We start from the raw sequence: 15,887 nt of genomic DNA, 5'->3' as shown, positions 1-15,887 counted from the left end.
TGAGCAATTCAGCATGCAGTCGTGTCTTACCATGATAGGACAATTGGAGGGCTTGACAGGAGCCTTTGCCTTTTTTTTTAATAAACATCTCAATATTTATTTTCCACAATAGAAAACGTGAAACAAGAACAGGAAAGTTGTGTTTTGCTCCCACCCGATGTTGCTCGAGATCTGCTCTTCCATTTTCTTTCTGGACAGGAAACGCAGATCGGGAGAGATGGCCAATGATGATGATGTGCCGATGGTGATGAATTGGCTTTACAAGCCCAGCTTGGTCCTTCTCCACTGTCTCCTCTTGGAGTTGTACCTGATCCTGTTGCCGGTCTTCATGCGGATCCACTGTGGGATCGGCTGGTTCTGCTTTATCTTCTTGGCGAGGAAGCGCTTGATCCTGAAGGTCCTGTGGGACGGCATGGCTGCGGCTCCCACAATGGCGGAGCCTTTGCCTTATCTGTATCGTTGTTAAAATTCATCCACGAAGGGATACATAAGTGGTCCCAGAACTGGTGCTTCCACCCCTTTGGCATGAGTATATGGAAGGAACTACAGCGCGTATTTTTAATATAGCATTTGTCTACAATGATCAGCTCCCCAATTAAAATGTATATTTTCTGCAAACTGGTTGGTGGCTTAGAAATGGACCACTGAGTTACAGATCTCACCATATTGTGTTTTGTTATATTCTTAGTGAATGCATCGCCTTTGCTAATCTGGTAAAAATAGGATTTTTTTTTTTGGTCTTTAGTTACATTTGTCTACATTAAAACAATCCAATGTCCCAATGGCAGAACGTGTATCCTTTCCTCAGTTTTCTATTCACTGTGGCATTTCAGGGAATGGAGGTGCAGAGCACGTTAATAAGAATCTTGTAGGGCTAGAAATTCGGTTTGCAGTGAAAACAGTATTTTTTCGCCAAAATTACCGTTATCGCTTCGCTGTCGCTATCAGGCTGTAAATTCGAGCTTTAATTTGCGCAGCGGTAAAATTCGCCGTTGCGCGAGAATTCGCGGCGCCAACCGTGAATTTCAGCAACTTTAGTCCGAATTGGGCCTTGGGAGGGCGGAAAAACACCTAAAAATAAATTGGGAAAATAAAAAATTCACAAAACATCTATCGAATCGCTGCAAAATAATTTAAAAAATAAAAATTTTAACTTACCTTTTTGCAGGTCTTCATACTTACCGCTGCTGGCAGGCCTGCTGCGACAGGTTTTTCCCTGTCGGTATTTTTCGCTCTATTTTGGGTCTCGCACGGCGGCGCTCCTTTCTCCAGCAGTATTTGAAAACAACTGCCGCAAAACATCATCGAATTTTTCACCGACTGGGTTTTCGCCAAAAAAGGTGAAATAGCACCAAAAACACGGTCGCAAAATCGCCGAATTTCTAACCCTATACATGGGCTCAAAATTGTCCAGGAGTTGCTCCGTTTTTTTTGGAGCAACTTGATTTTTCTGGAGTATCTTAAAAATCTCCATTTTGCACATTCAATTTGTGCCAGTGTAAGTGAGTTCGATAGGATTTTTTTCGTTTAATTTAGTTTTTTTACAAAATGGGGCGTTACCAGCCACCTACGCCCGTTTTGGCCATTTAGGCCACTTTGGACAGCTCATAGTTACTCCAAACTAACTTATGCCAGCGTATGTGGCCACTTGTGGCCGCTCAGAAAACCCTTGCGGAGAGTTAAGAAATCAGCGCAGGTAGGTACATCAGTGGCCAGCAGAACTTAATGACTTGACTAAAGAATGTGAATAGGATCAAACAGCTATACAGGACATCAGATGACAAACTTCCCGAAGTTAATTTACTATACAACAGAAGCATTCATGGAAGCTTAAACTACAAAAATAAAAGAAGTAAAGAGACAAAACATATTTACATAATTTTTTCAAAATATCCAAATAAAAAATAGAAGTACCTCCTGCTCATAATTCTTATGTTCTCCCAGCCGCCTAAGCTCACCCACCATCATAGAAATATTTTATATCATATAGCCAGGAAATTTACTGTTTGTTTTATACTTTTAAATATTTTGAAAATTCAAGCAAAATTATTCCACCAAATCTAATGTTCAAGAATTGATTATGATGTATTTGAAAGTATTTTCTATTAACTTGGTTAGGAAAGTATTTTCATCAACAGGTTTAAGGAAAGTGTTGAGTAAGCTCACTAAAAACTACACATTTATCACCCCCTTCCCCCTGCCCCCCCCCCCCCCGAGGAAAAATGTCATTGAGTGTGTGGAAAATTAAACTGGCAACCTAATGATTATAATTGTTTTTCTATAAAAATACCTGGATATAACTTTTGAGATGGATTTCAAAGTAGTCAATTCTACCTGAACCACCTTCAAGTCTTCAAGTTGTGTGTAGAATCTTGACATAAAGCGACAATAATGCAGGCAGCCAACAAAAGAACCAAGTGCTTTGGAAGAAGGCAGGCTTCTCTATCAAAGTCTCGTTACTGTGCGGCAGACTACTTGGCCCGGGATCGGGTTCCACGCTGCAGCACGCACACAGAGGCTGGGGGCAGGAGCTCTGTGCATGCGCACACACTCCAGCGCGCATGTGCAGAGCTGCCGGCTTTGTTTCTGGCGCAGGGCCCTAGCTCTGTCCCCCAATCGACTGGCCTGGCCACGCCGCGCCAAGCCCCAGGAGAGGCAATACAGCGGCCAGAATCGGGGGAGATTTTCGAGGCGCCGTTTTCAGCCCATAAAGTTGGCGCATCTCTGGTGAGTACGCCGAAAAAAAGGGTGGGCCAAATTTGAGTCCATAATTATCAGAGAATGCGCCTTTCTAAAAACTTACTGAAAGCAGCTGGAAGATCCTGAGATCCTGTTTGTTTATAATGCATGTTTGATTATTGTACCGCACAGAATCCTGTAAATAAATTGGAAACAGTAGTTTCGATTGATTGCAGTGGCTTATTGGTGTGTATTTTCTGTTCTTTGAGGTGACAGAAGAACATAGTTGGCATCCTTTGTATTCTCAAGTGAGCGTCTTACTGCAATAGGTATTAATTGTTCATCTGGGGCAAAGCTAACTTCAACATAACGGAAAATGAAGATGAAGATTTCAATTCAGAGGAGATCTGGTCTCCTTATGAAAGTTGTTATCTTGCAGTTTATAAGAGCAAAGGTGTTTGGGGGCGGGAGGGGGGGGTCAAAGCTCAAACTATAACAGAGGGTAAGAATGTTAATACAACTGACATTGCAGGAGACAGCACGAGGCTGTAGTTTGGATTATTGCTTTGGTATGAATCATCTCTAGGTCCTTCTACTATAACACTGATCCATACTCCAGTTATCTCATATCCAGTGACCTTCCCAGGACCACACTCTTCTTCTGTTTTATTGCCTTATTGAATTCCTTTGGATACACTTTTGTTCAAACAAAGACATTTTTTCCCGAGGATAAATGTTGTCAGTTTGTAATAACAATAGACTTGCAGTCAATTCAAACAGCCTTGCATGCTTCCTCTGAATGAATTGTGTAATGTTTTGAGACGACTCATTTCAGAGAGTTTGTTACTGATAATATATTTATTGTTTTGGGTAGTTTTTACCAACTGTGGTCTGAAAGTAGGCTATTTTTCATCAGCACAAATGGGTGTTGGCGTTGTGATGGGGCTGTGTTCCTACTACATAAGTTTGCTTTTTCTTGCTGTTGTCTTCTGCACTTGACTCATGCTTATCAGACAAAGATCTAAGGGAAGTAGAAGATGGATTGGATTTACCTGGGAATATTTTGGCTGACTGTGACCCAGAAACACAATGTATTTTAGACACTTGCAGTTGAACTGGCATTGCCTTTATATACAGATATTTGAAGCAGAGGGGGTTTGTGACTGCCTCAATGACAACCTCAGTACTTTTGACTGAAAGCAGGAAAAAACTCACTTGTACTATGTAATATATAAAAAACCATGAAGCAAGAAAAGACAATTTTCTACACAGGCTACCAAATTATAATTGGTAATATAGTTATTGTTCTTGGTAGTATGTGTCCAATGGAACGTGAGCAATTTACATCCCAATGAATTTTCCTTAACTGGTTTGAGTATATAGAAACATAGAAACATAGAAAATAGGGGCAGGAGTAGGCCATTCAGCCCTTCTAGCCTGCACCGCCATTCAATGAGTTCATGGCTGAACATGCAACTTCAGTACCCCCTTCCTGCTTTCTCGCCATACCCCTTGATCCCCCTAGTAGTAAGGACTTCATCTAACTCCCTTTTGAATATATTTAGTGAATCTGGGTGAAGAAGTTTCTCCTCATCTCGGTCCTAAATGGCTTACCCCTTATCCTTAGACTGTGACCCCTGGTTCTGGACTTCCCCAACATTGGGAACATTCTTCCTGCATCTAACCTGTCTAAACCCGTCAGAATTTTAAACGTTTCTATGAGGTCCCCTCTCATTCTTCTGAACTCCAGTGAATACAAGCCCAGTTGATCCAGTCTTTCTTGATAGGTCAGTCCCACCATCCCGGGAATCAGTCTGGTGAATCTTCGCTGCACTCCCTCAATCGCAAGAATGTCCTTCCTTAAGTTAGGAGACCAAAACTGAATACAATACTCCAGGTGTGGCCTCACCAAGGCCCTGTACAACTGTAGTAACACATCCCTGCCCCTGTACTCAAATCCCCTCGCTATGAAGGCCAACATGCCATTTGCTTTCTTAACCGCCTGCTGTACCCGCATGCCAATCTTCAATGACTGATGTACCATGACACCCAGATGTCGTTGCACCTCCCCTTTTCCTAATCTGTCACCATTCAGATAATAGTCTGTCTCTCTGTTTTTACCACCAAAGTGGATAACCTCACATTTATCCACATTATACTTCATCTGCCATGCATTTGCCCACTCACCTAACCTATCCAAGTCACTCTGCAGCCTCATAGCATCCTCCTCGCAGCTCACACTGCCACCCAACTTAGTGTCATCCACAAATTTGGAGATACTACATTTAATCCCCTCGTCTAAATCATTAATGTACAATGTAAACAGCTGGGGCCCAGCACAGAACCTTGCGGTACCCCACTAGTCACTGCCTGCCATTCTGAAAACTACCCATTTACTCCTACTCTTTGCTTCCTGTCTTCCAACCAGTTCTCAATCCACGTCAGCACACTACCCCCAATCCCCCATGTGCTTTAACTTTGCACATTAATCTCTTGTGTGGGACCTTGTCGAAAGCCTTCTGAAAGTCCAAATATACCACATCAACTGGTTCTCCTTTGTCCACTTTACTGGAAACATCCTCAAAAAATTCCAGAAGATTTGTCAAGCATGATTTCCCTTTCACAAATCCATGCTGACTTGGATCTATCATGTCACCTCTTTCCAAATGTGTCACCTCTTTCCAAATATAAGGGAGGTAACTCTCTACAGGTAAAACCTTCAGGAAGTGAAAACAGTGATATTTTTGCCTGATCCTAATCAAGCAATGAAGAAAAAAAAGCTTCCAATTTTTATAAACTTAATGCACATCATTCAACTGTGATTGGTTGCACCGTACAGATGACACTCCCATGGCCTCAGCAGCATTGGAACCAAATTGATCTGTAGAGTATTTAATCATCTCTGCCTGCACTTATCCCTGTAACCTTCAATCCTTTTCATAACTAGATATCCAGCCCACTCCTATTTAGAAGAATTAGATTGACATAAAATTAATTGCTTTTGGAAGGATTTTATTCTGCATATCTGCTGGTCTGCAGAGAAAGAATCTTCTTGAAAATTCTTCTAATCTCTAGTACTGCTTGAGGCTGGCTAATTTTGTATTCATGTCTTCTGGCCCTGTAACCACAGCTTAAGTTTAATAACCTGCTTATATCACATTATCTGTGCCGATCAGCATTTGAGAAACCAAGATCAAATCCATTCTCAACCTTCTCTTCTCCAGTGAGAAGAAGCTCAATTCTGACAGTCAAATTTTTTCAGTCCTCAATGCATCCTTGCCACTTTTCCATGAGCCCCGTCTAACATACCATTGCACACAATATTGAAACAACCTGTTTTGAATTCCAGTCATCCAAGATTTTTATTTGCCGCACTGCTTATGGCCTGGGATAAGAGGGCACAGATTTTTAATTACACAATTGTTTTTCCTTTGTCAGTTGGCATTCAGCTATTGTGTATATATTGTGTTTTTATGTTCCATGTTTCCTATACTGGCCTTCATTTTTCAACAGTAGTTGTCATCTGCCATTCTGTAGCCAGTATACTTAATAATATTTTTGTATTGTGCATTCAAAATGAAGAGCTAAAACCTGTTGTGAAAGATATCCTGAGGTTAAAGATTGTACGATGAATGGAAGACTGATATATAAGGAAGTGTAGTGAGTCTCGACTTCAACACAGTGAGAATGTAAGAAGGATAAAGAGTTGAACAGGAATGAAAGGCAAGTTCAGAGAAGCACTGACCACAGTAGTGTTGATAAAAATAGAGAAGGACGAGATTACAGCAATGAGAGGGAATTTGGAGCTGGACGTGAGAAAGGGATCGCCTATCACTCAACAAGCTTTTTTGTGCATCTTTCTAGGAGTGTGGCAGAAGTGTTGGAACAGCCTCTTCAGACATTGTGAACTCTCCACTTCCATTATTACAACACCTCTATCACTTGCTTTTCCTTGAAACAATTTTGTTTGCAAAATAAAGCTACATTCTCAGAAAGAGTATATAGCAAGTAATTATACAAATAAATCAGCTTTTAAAGAAATAGCTGGCGCGCTTAATACATTTTAACTGAAGCCTTTGTAATTGACACCTATGATGATGGAAAATGAGTAACGCCATTAGCCCGATGTAGGCAGCTGTCTGGGCTAAGTGAGGAAAGTGTAAGTAATGTGAACTGTAGTCGCATGATACAACGATAATAGAGTTGTTGACAAATCACAACAATCAATCTCGATTAGTCTGCAACAGCCCCAGAAATGACACGAGGAAAACCCTAGTGGTGGAGAAGTTTGGGAGCCATCGATCCAAAATTACCATTTTGCACCCAAGCATGCTACATTTACCACATGTCATGTCTCAAATTACTTATATACTGTTCACCAAAATATTATTTTATGAAAGAAATCTAGCTAATTTGCATCAGTTTTGAATTTACCCCCCTTCAAATGTAGGTCCTGTCTCTGGTTCTACAGTTCTGGGCGTGGTGTAATAGCTTGTCATGATCGACATTATCCAGTCCCTTTGGAATCCTAAAAACATACCATATCACCTCTCAACCTTCTCTTTTCCAGTGAGAACATGCCCAATTTACATATGCACTCATAATCCAGTCTCTCCGTCTCCTCAGTCATTCTGGCTGTTCTCTTCTGTAGCCTTTCAATAGAAGCAATATCCTTTTTGTGCAGTGGCGACCAGAACTGTACCCAATATTTTAAGTGCAGTTGTACCAATGATTTATAAAGTGGTAGGATTACCTCACTATTTCAGGTCAATACTGACATTTTAATATTTCGCAACATGTGATTTGCTTTACTCACTGCCGCCGAGCATTTTTTTTTTTTTACTCGGTCCTGGGATATGGACGTCGCTGGCAAGGCTAGCATTTATAGTCGCGTTAGTTTGCAACACCTAGAGTTCTGATTGGGTCCCCTTGATCACAAGACCTGATTTCTGACTGGTCCCCTTGGAGGATAAGACACACCCAGCAGTTTCTCTGGAATGTTTAATTAGAACTGCCCTGCCTATGTAATCAGTGACTTTGCAAAGTGTAATTCGAGCCATTCTGACTGACGACTCCAGACAGAATAGAGCTCACTTGGAACAGACATTGCTCACTCTCACGGGTTAAGACCTTCTCCACCAGCCCCCCTCTCCTCCCCCCGGCCCAAACAAGTTCCTAGCCCCACACCCCACCGCCAAAGTGCTTGACCTCCCCCTCTTCTCCCCCCCACCCCAGTTACTGTCCTTCTCCCCCTGCCCGAGTTCCTGATCTTCTCTGCTGCCCAAGTTGTTGACCTTCTTACCCCTTCCCCCCCTAGGTTCCTGACCTTCTACCCCTACCCAAGTTTACCCCCCCCCCCCAACCAATGGATTCCTGACCTTACCGCACCCCCCCCCCCTTTTCCGGCCCCGCCATTGATGGGGCATTGTGTGTGGATCATGGATTGTTAACAGGCTTATTGAGTATGAAGTGAATAGTGACAGTGCTGTGACTTCCGGATTTAGTCCAGTCCAATTATGTCATTTGCCACGCATGCATCGTGCTTCCCCCATTTTAGACCTGGATCACATTCTTCTGCCATCCCCACTGTGCTCTACATGCTTTTTATTGCTGCACCCCCCCCCCCCCCACCGATTTCCTGATCTGATCTCTCCCTGAGTTCCCTCTCTCCCCTCCGATCCCCTCTCCCCGTCCCCTCTCTCTCTCACTCTCTCTCTGCCTTCTCCCAGTCTCTCTCTGCCCACTCTCTCTCTCTCTCTCTCTCTCTTTCCCACTCTCTCTCTCTGCCCCCATCTCTCTCTCTCTGCCCCCCTCTCTCTGCCCCACTCTCTCTCTCTCTCTGCCCCCCCTCTCTCTCTCTGCCCCCCTCTATCTCTCTGCCCCCCTCTCTCTCTCTGACCCCTCTCTGTCTCTCTGCCCTCTCTCTGTCCCTCTGCCCCCTCTCTGTCCCTCTGCCCCCTCTCTGTCCCTCTGCCCCCTCTCTGTCCCTCTGCCCCCTCTCTGTCCCTCTGCCCCCTCTCTGTCCCTCTGCCCCCTCTCTGTCTGCCCCCTCTCTTTCGCTGCTCCTCTGCTCTCTCTCCCTGCGCACTCTCCCCGCACGCGCTCTCCCCCCGCGCACTCTCCCCGCACGCGCTCTCCCCCGGGCCCTCCCGCTCTCCCCCGCGCCCTCCCGCTCTCCCCCGGGCCCTCCCGCTCTCCCCCGCGCCCTCCCGCTCTCCCCCGCGCGCCCTCCCGCTCTCCCCCGCGCGCTCCCGCTCTGCACCGCTCTCTCTCGCTCTCCGCCGCTCTCTCTCGCTCTCCGCCACTCTCTCTCCCCCAATCTCTCTCGCTCTCCCCCACTCTCTCTCGCTCTCCCTCGCTCTCTCTCGCTCTCTCTCGCTCTCCCCCGCTCTCTCTCTCTCTCCCCCGCTCTCTCTCACTCTCCCCCGCTCTCTCTCGCTCTCCCCCGCTCTCTCTCGCTCTCCCCCACTCTCTCTCTCTCCCCCACTCTCTCTCGCTCTCCCCCACTCACTCTCTGCCCCAGACACACTCTCTCACTCTCTCTTTCTCCCTTCCCAGTCTCTCTCTCTCTCTCTCTCTCTGACTCACTCCCTCCTACCACCTCCGATTTCCGGATCGAGTGCGTATGCGCAAATAGGCAGAGTCCATGGTGCACATGCACAGAAGGACACAAAAATGTTTGTGCACATAATCATTCCGAGCATTTATTGCCCATCCCTGAGCCACCGCCTTGAAACGCTGCAGTCTGTGGTGAAGGTACTCCCACATGCTGTTAGTAAGGGAGTTCTAGGATTTTGAACTAGCGATAATGAAAGAACGGCGATATATTTTCAAGTCAGGATGGTGTATAAATTGGAGGGAAACTTGGAGGTGATGGTGTTCCCATGTACCTGCTGTCCTTGTCCTTCTCGGTGGTAGAGGTCGTGGGTTTGGGAGGCGTTGTTGAAGAAGTCTTGGCGAGTTGCTGCAGTGCATCTTGTATACGGTGCACACTGCATCCACGGTGCGCCGGTGTTGGAGGGAGTGAATGTTAAAGGAGGTGAATGGGGTGCCAATCGAGCAGGCTGTTTTGTCCTGGATGGTGTTGAGCTTCTTGAGTGTTGTTGGAGCTGCACGCATCAAGGCACGTGGAGAGTATTCCATCACACTCCTGACATGTGCCTTGTAGGTGGTGGAAAGGCTTTGGGGTGAGATACTTACTGCAGAATATCCAACCTCTGACCTGCTCTTGTAGCCACAGTATTTATGTGGCTGGTCCAGAAAAGTTTCTGGTCAATGGTAACCCACGGGATGTTGATGGTGGGGGATGCGACAATGGTAATGCCATTAAATGTCAAGGATCGGTGGTTAGACTCTCTATTGTTGGAGATAGTCATTGCCAGGCACTTGTGTGGCACAAATGTTACTTGCCACTTATCTGCCCAAGCCAAAATGTTGTCCAGTTCTTGCTATATGTGGACATGAACTACTTCAGTTGCGAATGGTACTGAACACTGCCATCATCAGCAAACTTCCTCACTTCTGACCTTATGATGGAGGAAGGTCATTGATAAAGCAGCTGAAGACGGTTGGGCCGAGGACACTGCCCTGAGGAACTCCTGCAGCAATGTCCTGAGACTGAGGTGATTGGCCTCAGGCCAGTGAAGAGTTTCCCCTTGATTCCAATTGATTTCAATTTTACTAGGGCTCCTTGATGCCACACTTGGTCAAATGCTGCCTTGATGTCAAAAGTAGTCACTCTCCCTTCACCTCTGAAATTCAGCTCTTTTGTCCATGTTTGAACCAAGGCTGTAATGAGGTCTGGAGCCAAGTGGACTTGGCAGAGCCCAAACTGAGCATCGGTGAGCAGGTTATTGCTGAGTAAGTACCGCTTGATAGCACTGTCGATGATACCTTCCATCACTTTGCTGATGATTGAGAGTAGACTGCTGGGTGGTAATTGTCTGGATTGGATTTGTCCTGCTCTTTGTGAACAGGACATACCTGGGCAGTTTTCCACATTGTCGGGTAGAGACCAGTGTTGTAGCTGTACTGGAACAGTCTGGCTGGAGGCTCGGCTAGTTCTGGAGTATAAATCTTCAGCAGGACAGCCGGGAAGTTGTCAGGGCCCATAGCCTTTGCTGTATCCAGTAGGCTCTGCCGTTTTTAATATCACATGGAGTGAATCGAATTGGCTGAAGACTGGCTTTTGTGATGGTGGGGCCTCGGGAGGAGGCCAATATGGATCATCCACTCAGCACTTCTGGCTGAAGATGGTTGCAAACTCTTCAGCTTTGTCTTTTGCGCTCTCATGCTGAGCTCTGCCATCATTCAGGATGGGGATATTCTTGGAGCCTCCTCCTCCTATTAATTGTCCACCACCATTCATGACTGGATGTGGCAGGACTGCAGAGCTTTGATCTGATCCATTGACTGTGGGATCGCTTAGCTCTGTCTATAGCATGCTGCTTTCGCTGTTCAGCATGCAAGCAATCCTGTGTTGCAGCTTCCCGAAGTTGCCACCTTATTTTTAGGTATGCCTGATGCTACTCCTGGCATACTCTTCTGCACTTCTCATTGAACTAGGGTTGGTTCCCTAGTTTTATGGTAATGGTAGAGTGAGGTATATGCCGGGCAATGAGGTTACAGATTGTGGTGGAGTACAATTCTGCTGCTGCTGATGGCCCACAGCATCTCACGGATACCCAGTTTTGAGCTGCTAGATCTGTTCTAAATTCTATCCCATTTAGCACGATGGTAATGCCACACATGTTGGCGGGTACACTCAATGTGAAGATGGGATTTAGACTCCACAAGGACTGTGCAGTAGTCACTGCTACCAATGTTGTCATGGACAGATGCATCTGCGATAGGTAGATTGGTGAGGACGAGGTCAAGTAGGTTTTTCCCTCGTGTTGGTTCTCTCACCACCTGCCGCAGGCGCAGTCTGGCAGATATGTCCTTCAGGACTCGGCTAGCTTGGTCAGTAGTGGTGCTACCGAGCCACTCTTGATGATGGACATTGAAGTCCCCCACCCAAAGAACATTCTGTGTCCTTACTTCCCTCAGTGCTTTTTCCAAGTGGTATTCAACATGGAGGAGTACTGATTCATCAGCTGAGGGAGGGCAGCACGTAGTAATCAGCAGGAGGTTTCCTTGCTCATGCTTGACCTGAAGCCATTGTTGTGATAGCTTCAATTTATTGTCAATCAGAACGATCGCTTTCATTTTCCATGCACAAACTTTCAGACTGGGAGAGTTATTATATCACTGAATATAATATACATGTGTTATTAATTAAATCAACAGGCAAAAAGTGTGTCGAACTCGGTCCTCAGTAACTAGTAATGCAAGTAGAACTCTTAACAATTTCACAAATACGTGGACCGTGGAAAATAGGCTTTGTGTGAAAGCTAGAGCTACTAAAACTTCCGAACAGCACTGAGACAGTTTTTTTTAACGAGCATAGATATTGGTAGATTGTACCAATAGCAACAGTAATGCACAAAACTGATAAAATTGCAATAAGATTGACATAAATATTGGTTGAAATATTGTAAATTCATTAAAATTGGCTGAACATTTTTTTTATCCACTGTAGTGAATGGAGTCAAAATAGTTGACTGTTAAATTCCTCTTTTTTCAGGTATATACTAATAATGCAAGCCAGCAGAGATGTGTTTCCTCCCACCTGGTCTCCCTCTTAATTGTCAGAAACCTTTTGATTGCATATTAATGTGCATCCCCACATTCATAAAAAAAAGAAAATAGTGGAGTCCAAATACCATAACTGACCATATGCAATTTTCATTTCATCTTTGGCAGAAAACCAAAAGTTCCTGCTGTAAATTAAAATCACATGCAAATCTGAAAGCACTCATCGAAATAGGCAGTTCAGGAATTACATTGATAGAGGCTTATTAACATGCCTCCTCATCTATATGGGAATTGTGTACTTCACAGTACATGTTGGGAAAACTGTTTAAGAGCCCAAGTAAAATAACAAGCATCAGAAAAATTAAATGATGGTCAATTAAAAATGCTTGGTGTTTACGAAAAAGTTTCAGTGAAATACATGGCAATCTGCTTTACACTAGAGTGCAGTATTTATCTCTGAGCACAAAAGTATATTTTAAAAGTAGCTTCTTTTGTTGTGTCAGTTTCAACTTCCTGAACTTTGGGATCTTTACCTGCTAAACACTTTTCAGATTGCACATGCATGGTGCTATTATACTTAAGTGTACATCACTGTTTATCATTCCTGGCAATTACCATGTATGTAGTTTATTTCAGGTCTCTTGAATTATATACAGAGTACATAATTAGGATAGTGCAGCTCCATTAGATGCAGTAATAATGTGCGAGAGTGGATGAGAGTGCAATGGAACCCTTATGTAATTAGTGCATATTCAAAAGCAGAGAATTCACTAAAATCTGACTGAAACCTTTGGAGGTTGGTGAGAGGCGGGAGCAGCGTCGGAGCGGCCTATAAAGGCCCAGCGGGTGTTCCACAGGCAGCGGCAGTTGGTGAGAGGCGGGAGCAGCATCGGAGCGGCCTATAAAGGCCCAGCGGGTGTTCCACAGGCAGCAGCAGTTGGTGAGAGGCGGGAGCAGCGTCGGAGCGGCCTATAAAGGCCCAGCGGGTGTTCCACAGGCAGCGGCAGTTGGCGAGAGGCGGGAGCAGCGTCGGAGCGGCCTATAAAGGCGGACTTGTACAGCTACAGCGGGAGAGAAGGCAAAAAAGAAGTAGAAAGGAATCAAAAGGTGACATCACAGCCAAGGGGGTAAGTGATTGGCTGGTGATTGGTGAGTAGCTTTTCTTTTTATTTTTTATATCAGTAAGTAAACTGTAACATTGTTGTTACCAATTTAAGGGTATCTAAGGGTTAAGGCATGGCAGGAGAGCTCGGTCACATGTTATGCTCCTCCTGTACCATGTGGGAACTCGGGGACACTTCCGGTGTCCCTGAGGACTACGTGTGTGAGAAGTGTATCCACCTCCATCTCCTGACGGACCGCATTGCGGAATTGGAGCTGAGGGTGGATTCACTCTGGAGCATCCATGATGTTGAGAATAACATAAGTGGCACGTGTAGTAAGTTGGTCTTACCGCATGAGAAGGATCCACAGCCAGCTAGGGAATGGAAGACCAGCAGGAAGAGTAGTACAAAGAAGGTAGTGCAGGGGTCCTATCTAGTCATCCCCCTGCAAAACAGATACACTGCTTTGAGTGCTGTTGAGGGAGATAACTCATCAGGGGAGAGCAGCAGCAGCCAAGTTCATGGCACCGTGGCTGGCTCTGTTGTACAGGAGGGCATGAAAAAGAGTGGGAGAGCGATAGTGATAAGGGATTCAATCATAAGGGGAATAGATAGGCATCTCTGCGGCCGCAACCGAGACTCCAGGATGGTATGTTGCCTCCCTGGTGCAAGGATCAAGGATGTCTCCGAGCGAGTGCAGGACATTCTAAAAAGGGAGGGAGAACAGCCAATTGTCGTGGTGCACATTGGTACCAACGACATAGGTAAAAAAAGAGATGAGGTCCTACGAGACGAATTTAAGGAGCTAGGAGCTAAATTAAAAAGTAGGACCTCAAAAGTAGTAATCTCGGGATTGCTACCAGTGCCACGTGCTAGTCAGAGTAGGAATCACAGGACAACACAGATGAATACGTGGCTTGAGCAGTGGTGCAACAGGGAGGGATTCAAATTCGTGGGGCATTGGAACAGGTTCTGGGGGAGGTGGGACCAGTACAAACTGGACGGTCTGCACTTGGGCAGGACCGGAACCAATGTCCCAGGGGGAGTGTTTGCTAGTGCTGTTGGGGAGGAGTTAAACTAATATGGCAGGGGGATGGGAACCAATACAGGGAGACAGAGGGAAATAAAAAGGAGACAAAAACAAAAGACAGAAAAGAGATGAGTAAAAGTGGAGGGCAGAGAAACCAAAGGCAAGAAACAAAAAGGGCCACTGAATATAAAAGGGCTGCAGGAGGGGTCAAAACTAAAAATCATGCATTAAAAACTAGGATGAAAACACTCTACCTAAATGCACGCAGCATTCAAAATAAAGTAAATGAGTTGACGGCACAAATCATTACAAATGGATATGATTTGGTGGCCATTACAGAAACATGGTTGCAAGGTGGCCAAGACTGGGAATTAAACATACAGGGGTATCTGACGATTCAGAAAGATAGGCAAGAAGGGAAAGGAGGTGGGGTAGCTCTGTTAATAAAAGATGATATCAGGGCAGTTGTGAGGGATGATATTGGCTCCAATGAACAAAATGTTGAATCATTGTGGGTGGAGATTAGAGATAGTAAGGGGAAAACGTCACTGGTCGGCATAGTTTATAGGCCCCCAAGTAATAACTTCATGGTGGGGCGGGCAATAATCAAGCGAATAATGGAGGCATGTGAAAAAGGAATGGCAGTAGTCATGGGGGATTTTAACCTACATATCGATTGGTCAAATCAAATCGAACGGGGTAGCCTGGAGGAGGAATTCATAGAATGCATACGGGATTGTTTCTTAGAACAGTATGTAACAGAGCCTACAAGGGAACAAGCTATCTTAGATCTGGTCCTGTGTAATGAGACAGAAAAAATAAACTATCTCCTCGTAAAAGATCCTCTCGGAATGAGTGATCACAATATGGTTGAATTTGTAATACAGATTGAGGATGAGGAAGTTGTGTCAGAAACGAGCGTACTATGCTTAAACAAAGGGGACTACAGTGGGATGAGGGCAGAGTTGGCTAAAGTAGACTGGAAACAAGGACTAAACGGTGGCACAATTGAGGAACAGTGGAGGATTTTTAAGGAGCTCTTTCATAGTGCGCAACAAAAATATATTCCAGTGAAAAAGAAGGGCGGCAAGAGAAGGGATAACCAGCCGTGGATAACCAAGGAAATAAAGGAAAGTATCAAATCAAAGACCAATGCGTATAAGGTGGCCAAGGTTAATGGGAAACTAGAGGATTGGGAAAATTTTAAGCAACAGCAAAGAATGACTAAAAAAGCAATAAAGAAAGGGAAGATAGATTACGAAGGTAAACTTGCGCAAAACATAAAAACAGATAGTAAAAGCTTTTACAGATATATAAAACGGATAAGAGTGACTAAAGTAAATGTTGGTCCCTTAGAAGATGAAAAGGGGGATTTAATAATGGGAAATGTGGAAATGGCTGAGACCTTAAACAATTATTTTGCTTCTGTCTTCACAGTG

At 44.8% G+C, this 15,887-nt stretch overlaps 2 protein-coding genes across 4 annotated transcripts in view; one reads left to right on the top strand and one right to left on the bottom strand.

Moving 5' to 3' along the window:
• The window catches only part of rsrc1 (arginine/serine-rich coiled-coil 1), a 627,020-nt gene that overhangs the window by 463,213 nt on the left and 147,920 nt on the right, over nucleotides 1-15,887 (top strand). The window lies entirely within an intron of this gene.
• On the bottom strand, nucleotides 259-425 carry LOC139265374 (large ribosomal subunit protein eL39-like). The gene has a single exon (XM_070882346.1). It carries the CDS (start codon nucleotides 412-414, stop codon nucleotides 259-261), a length of 156 nt encoding a protein of 51 aa, XP_070738447.1. The 5' UTR covers nucleotides 415-425.

Source organism: Pristiophorus japonicus, chromosome 6 (assembly GCF_044704955.1).
Source record: "Pristiophorus japonicus isolate sPriJap1 chromosome 6, sPriJap1.hap1, whole genome shotgun sequence".
NCBI lineage: Eukaryota > Metazoa > Chordata > Chondrichthyes > Pristiophoridae > Pristiophorus > Pristiophorus japonicus.
The sequence above is the reverse complement of the archived record's forward strand: the minus strand, read 5'-3'. Positions and strand labels throughout refer to the sequence as shown.

Coding starts and splice junctions, on each gene's coding strand:
- LOC139265374 (XM_070882346.1), bottom strand. CDS start 414: ATGCCGTCCCACAGGACCTTCAGGATCAAGCGCTTCCTCGCCAAGAAG.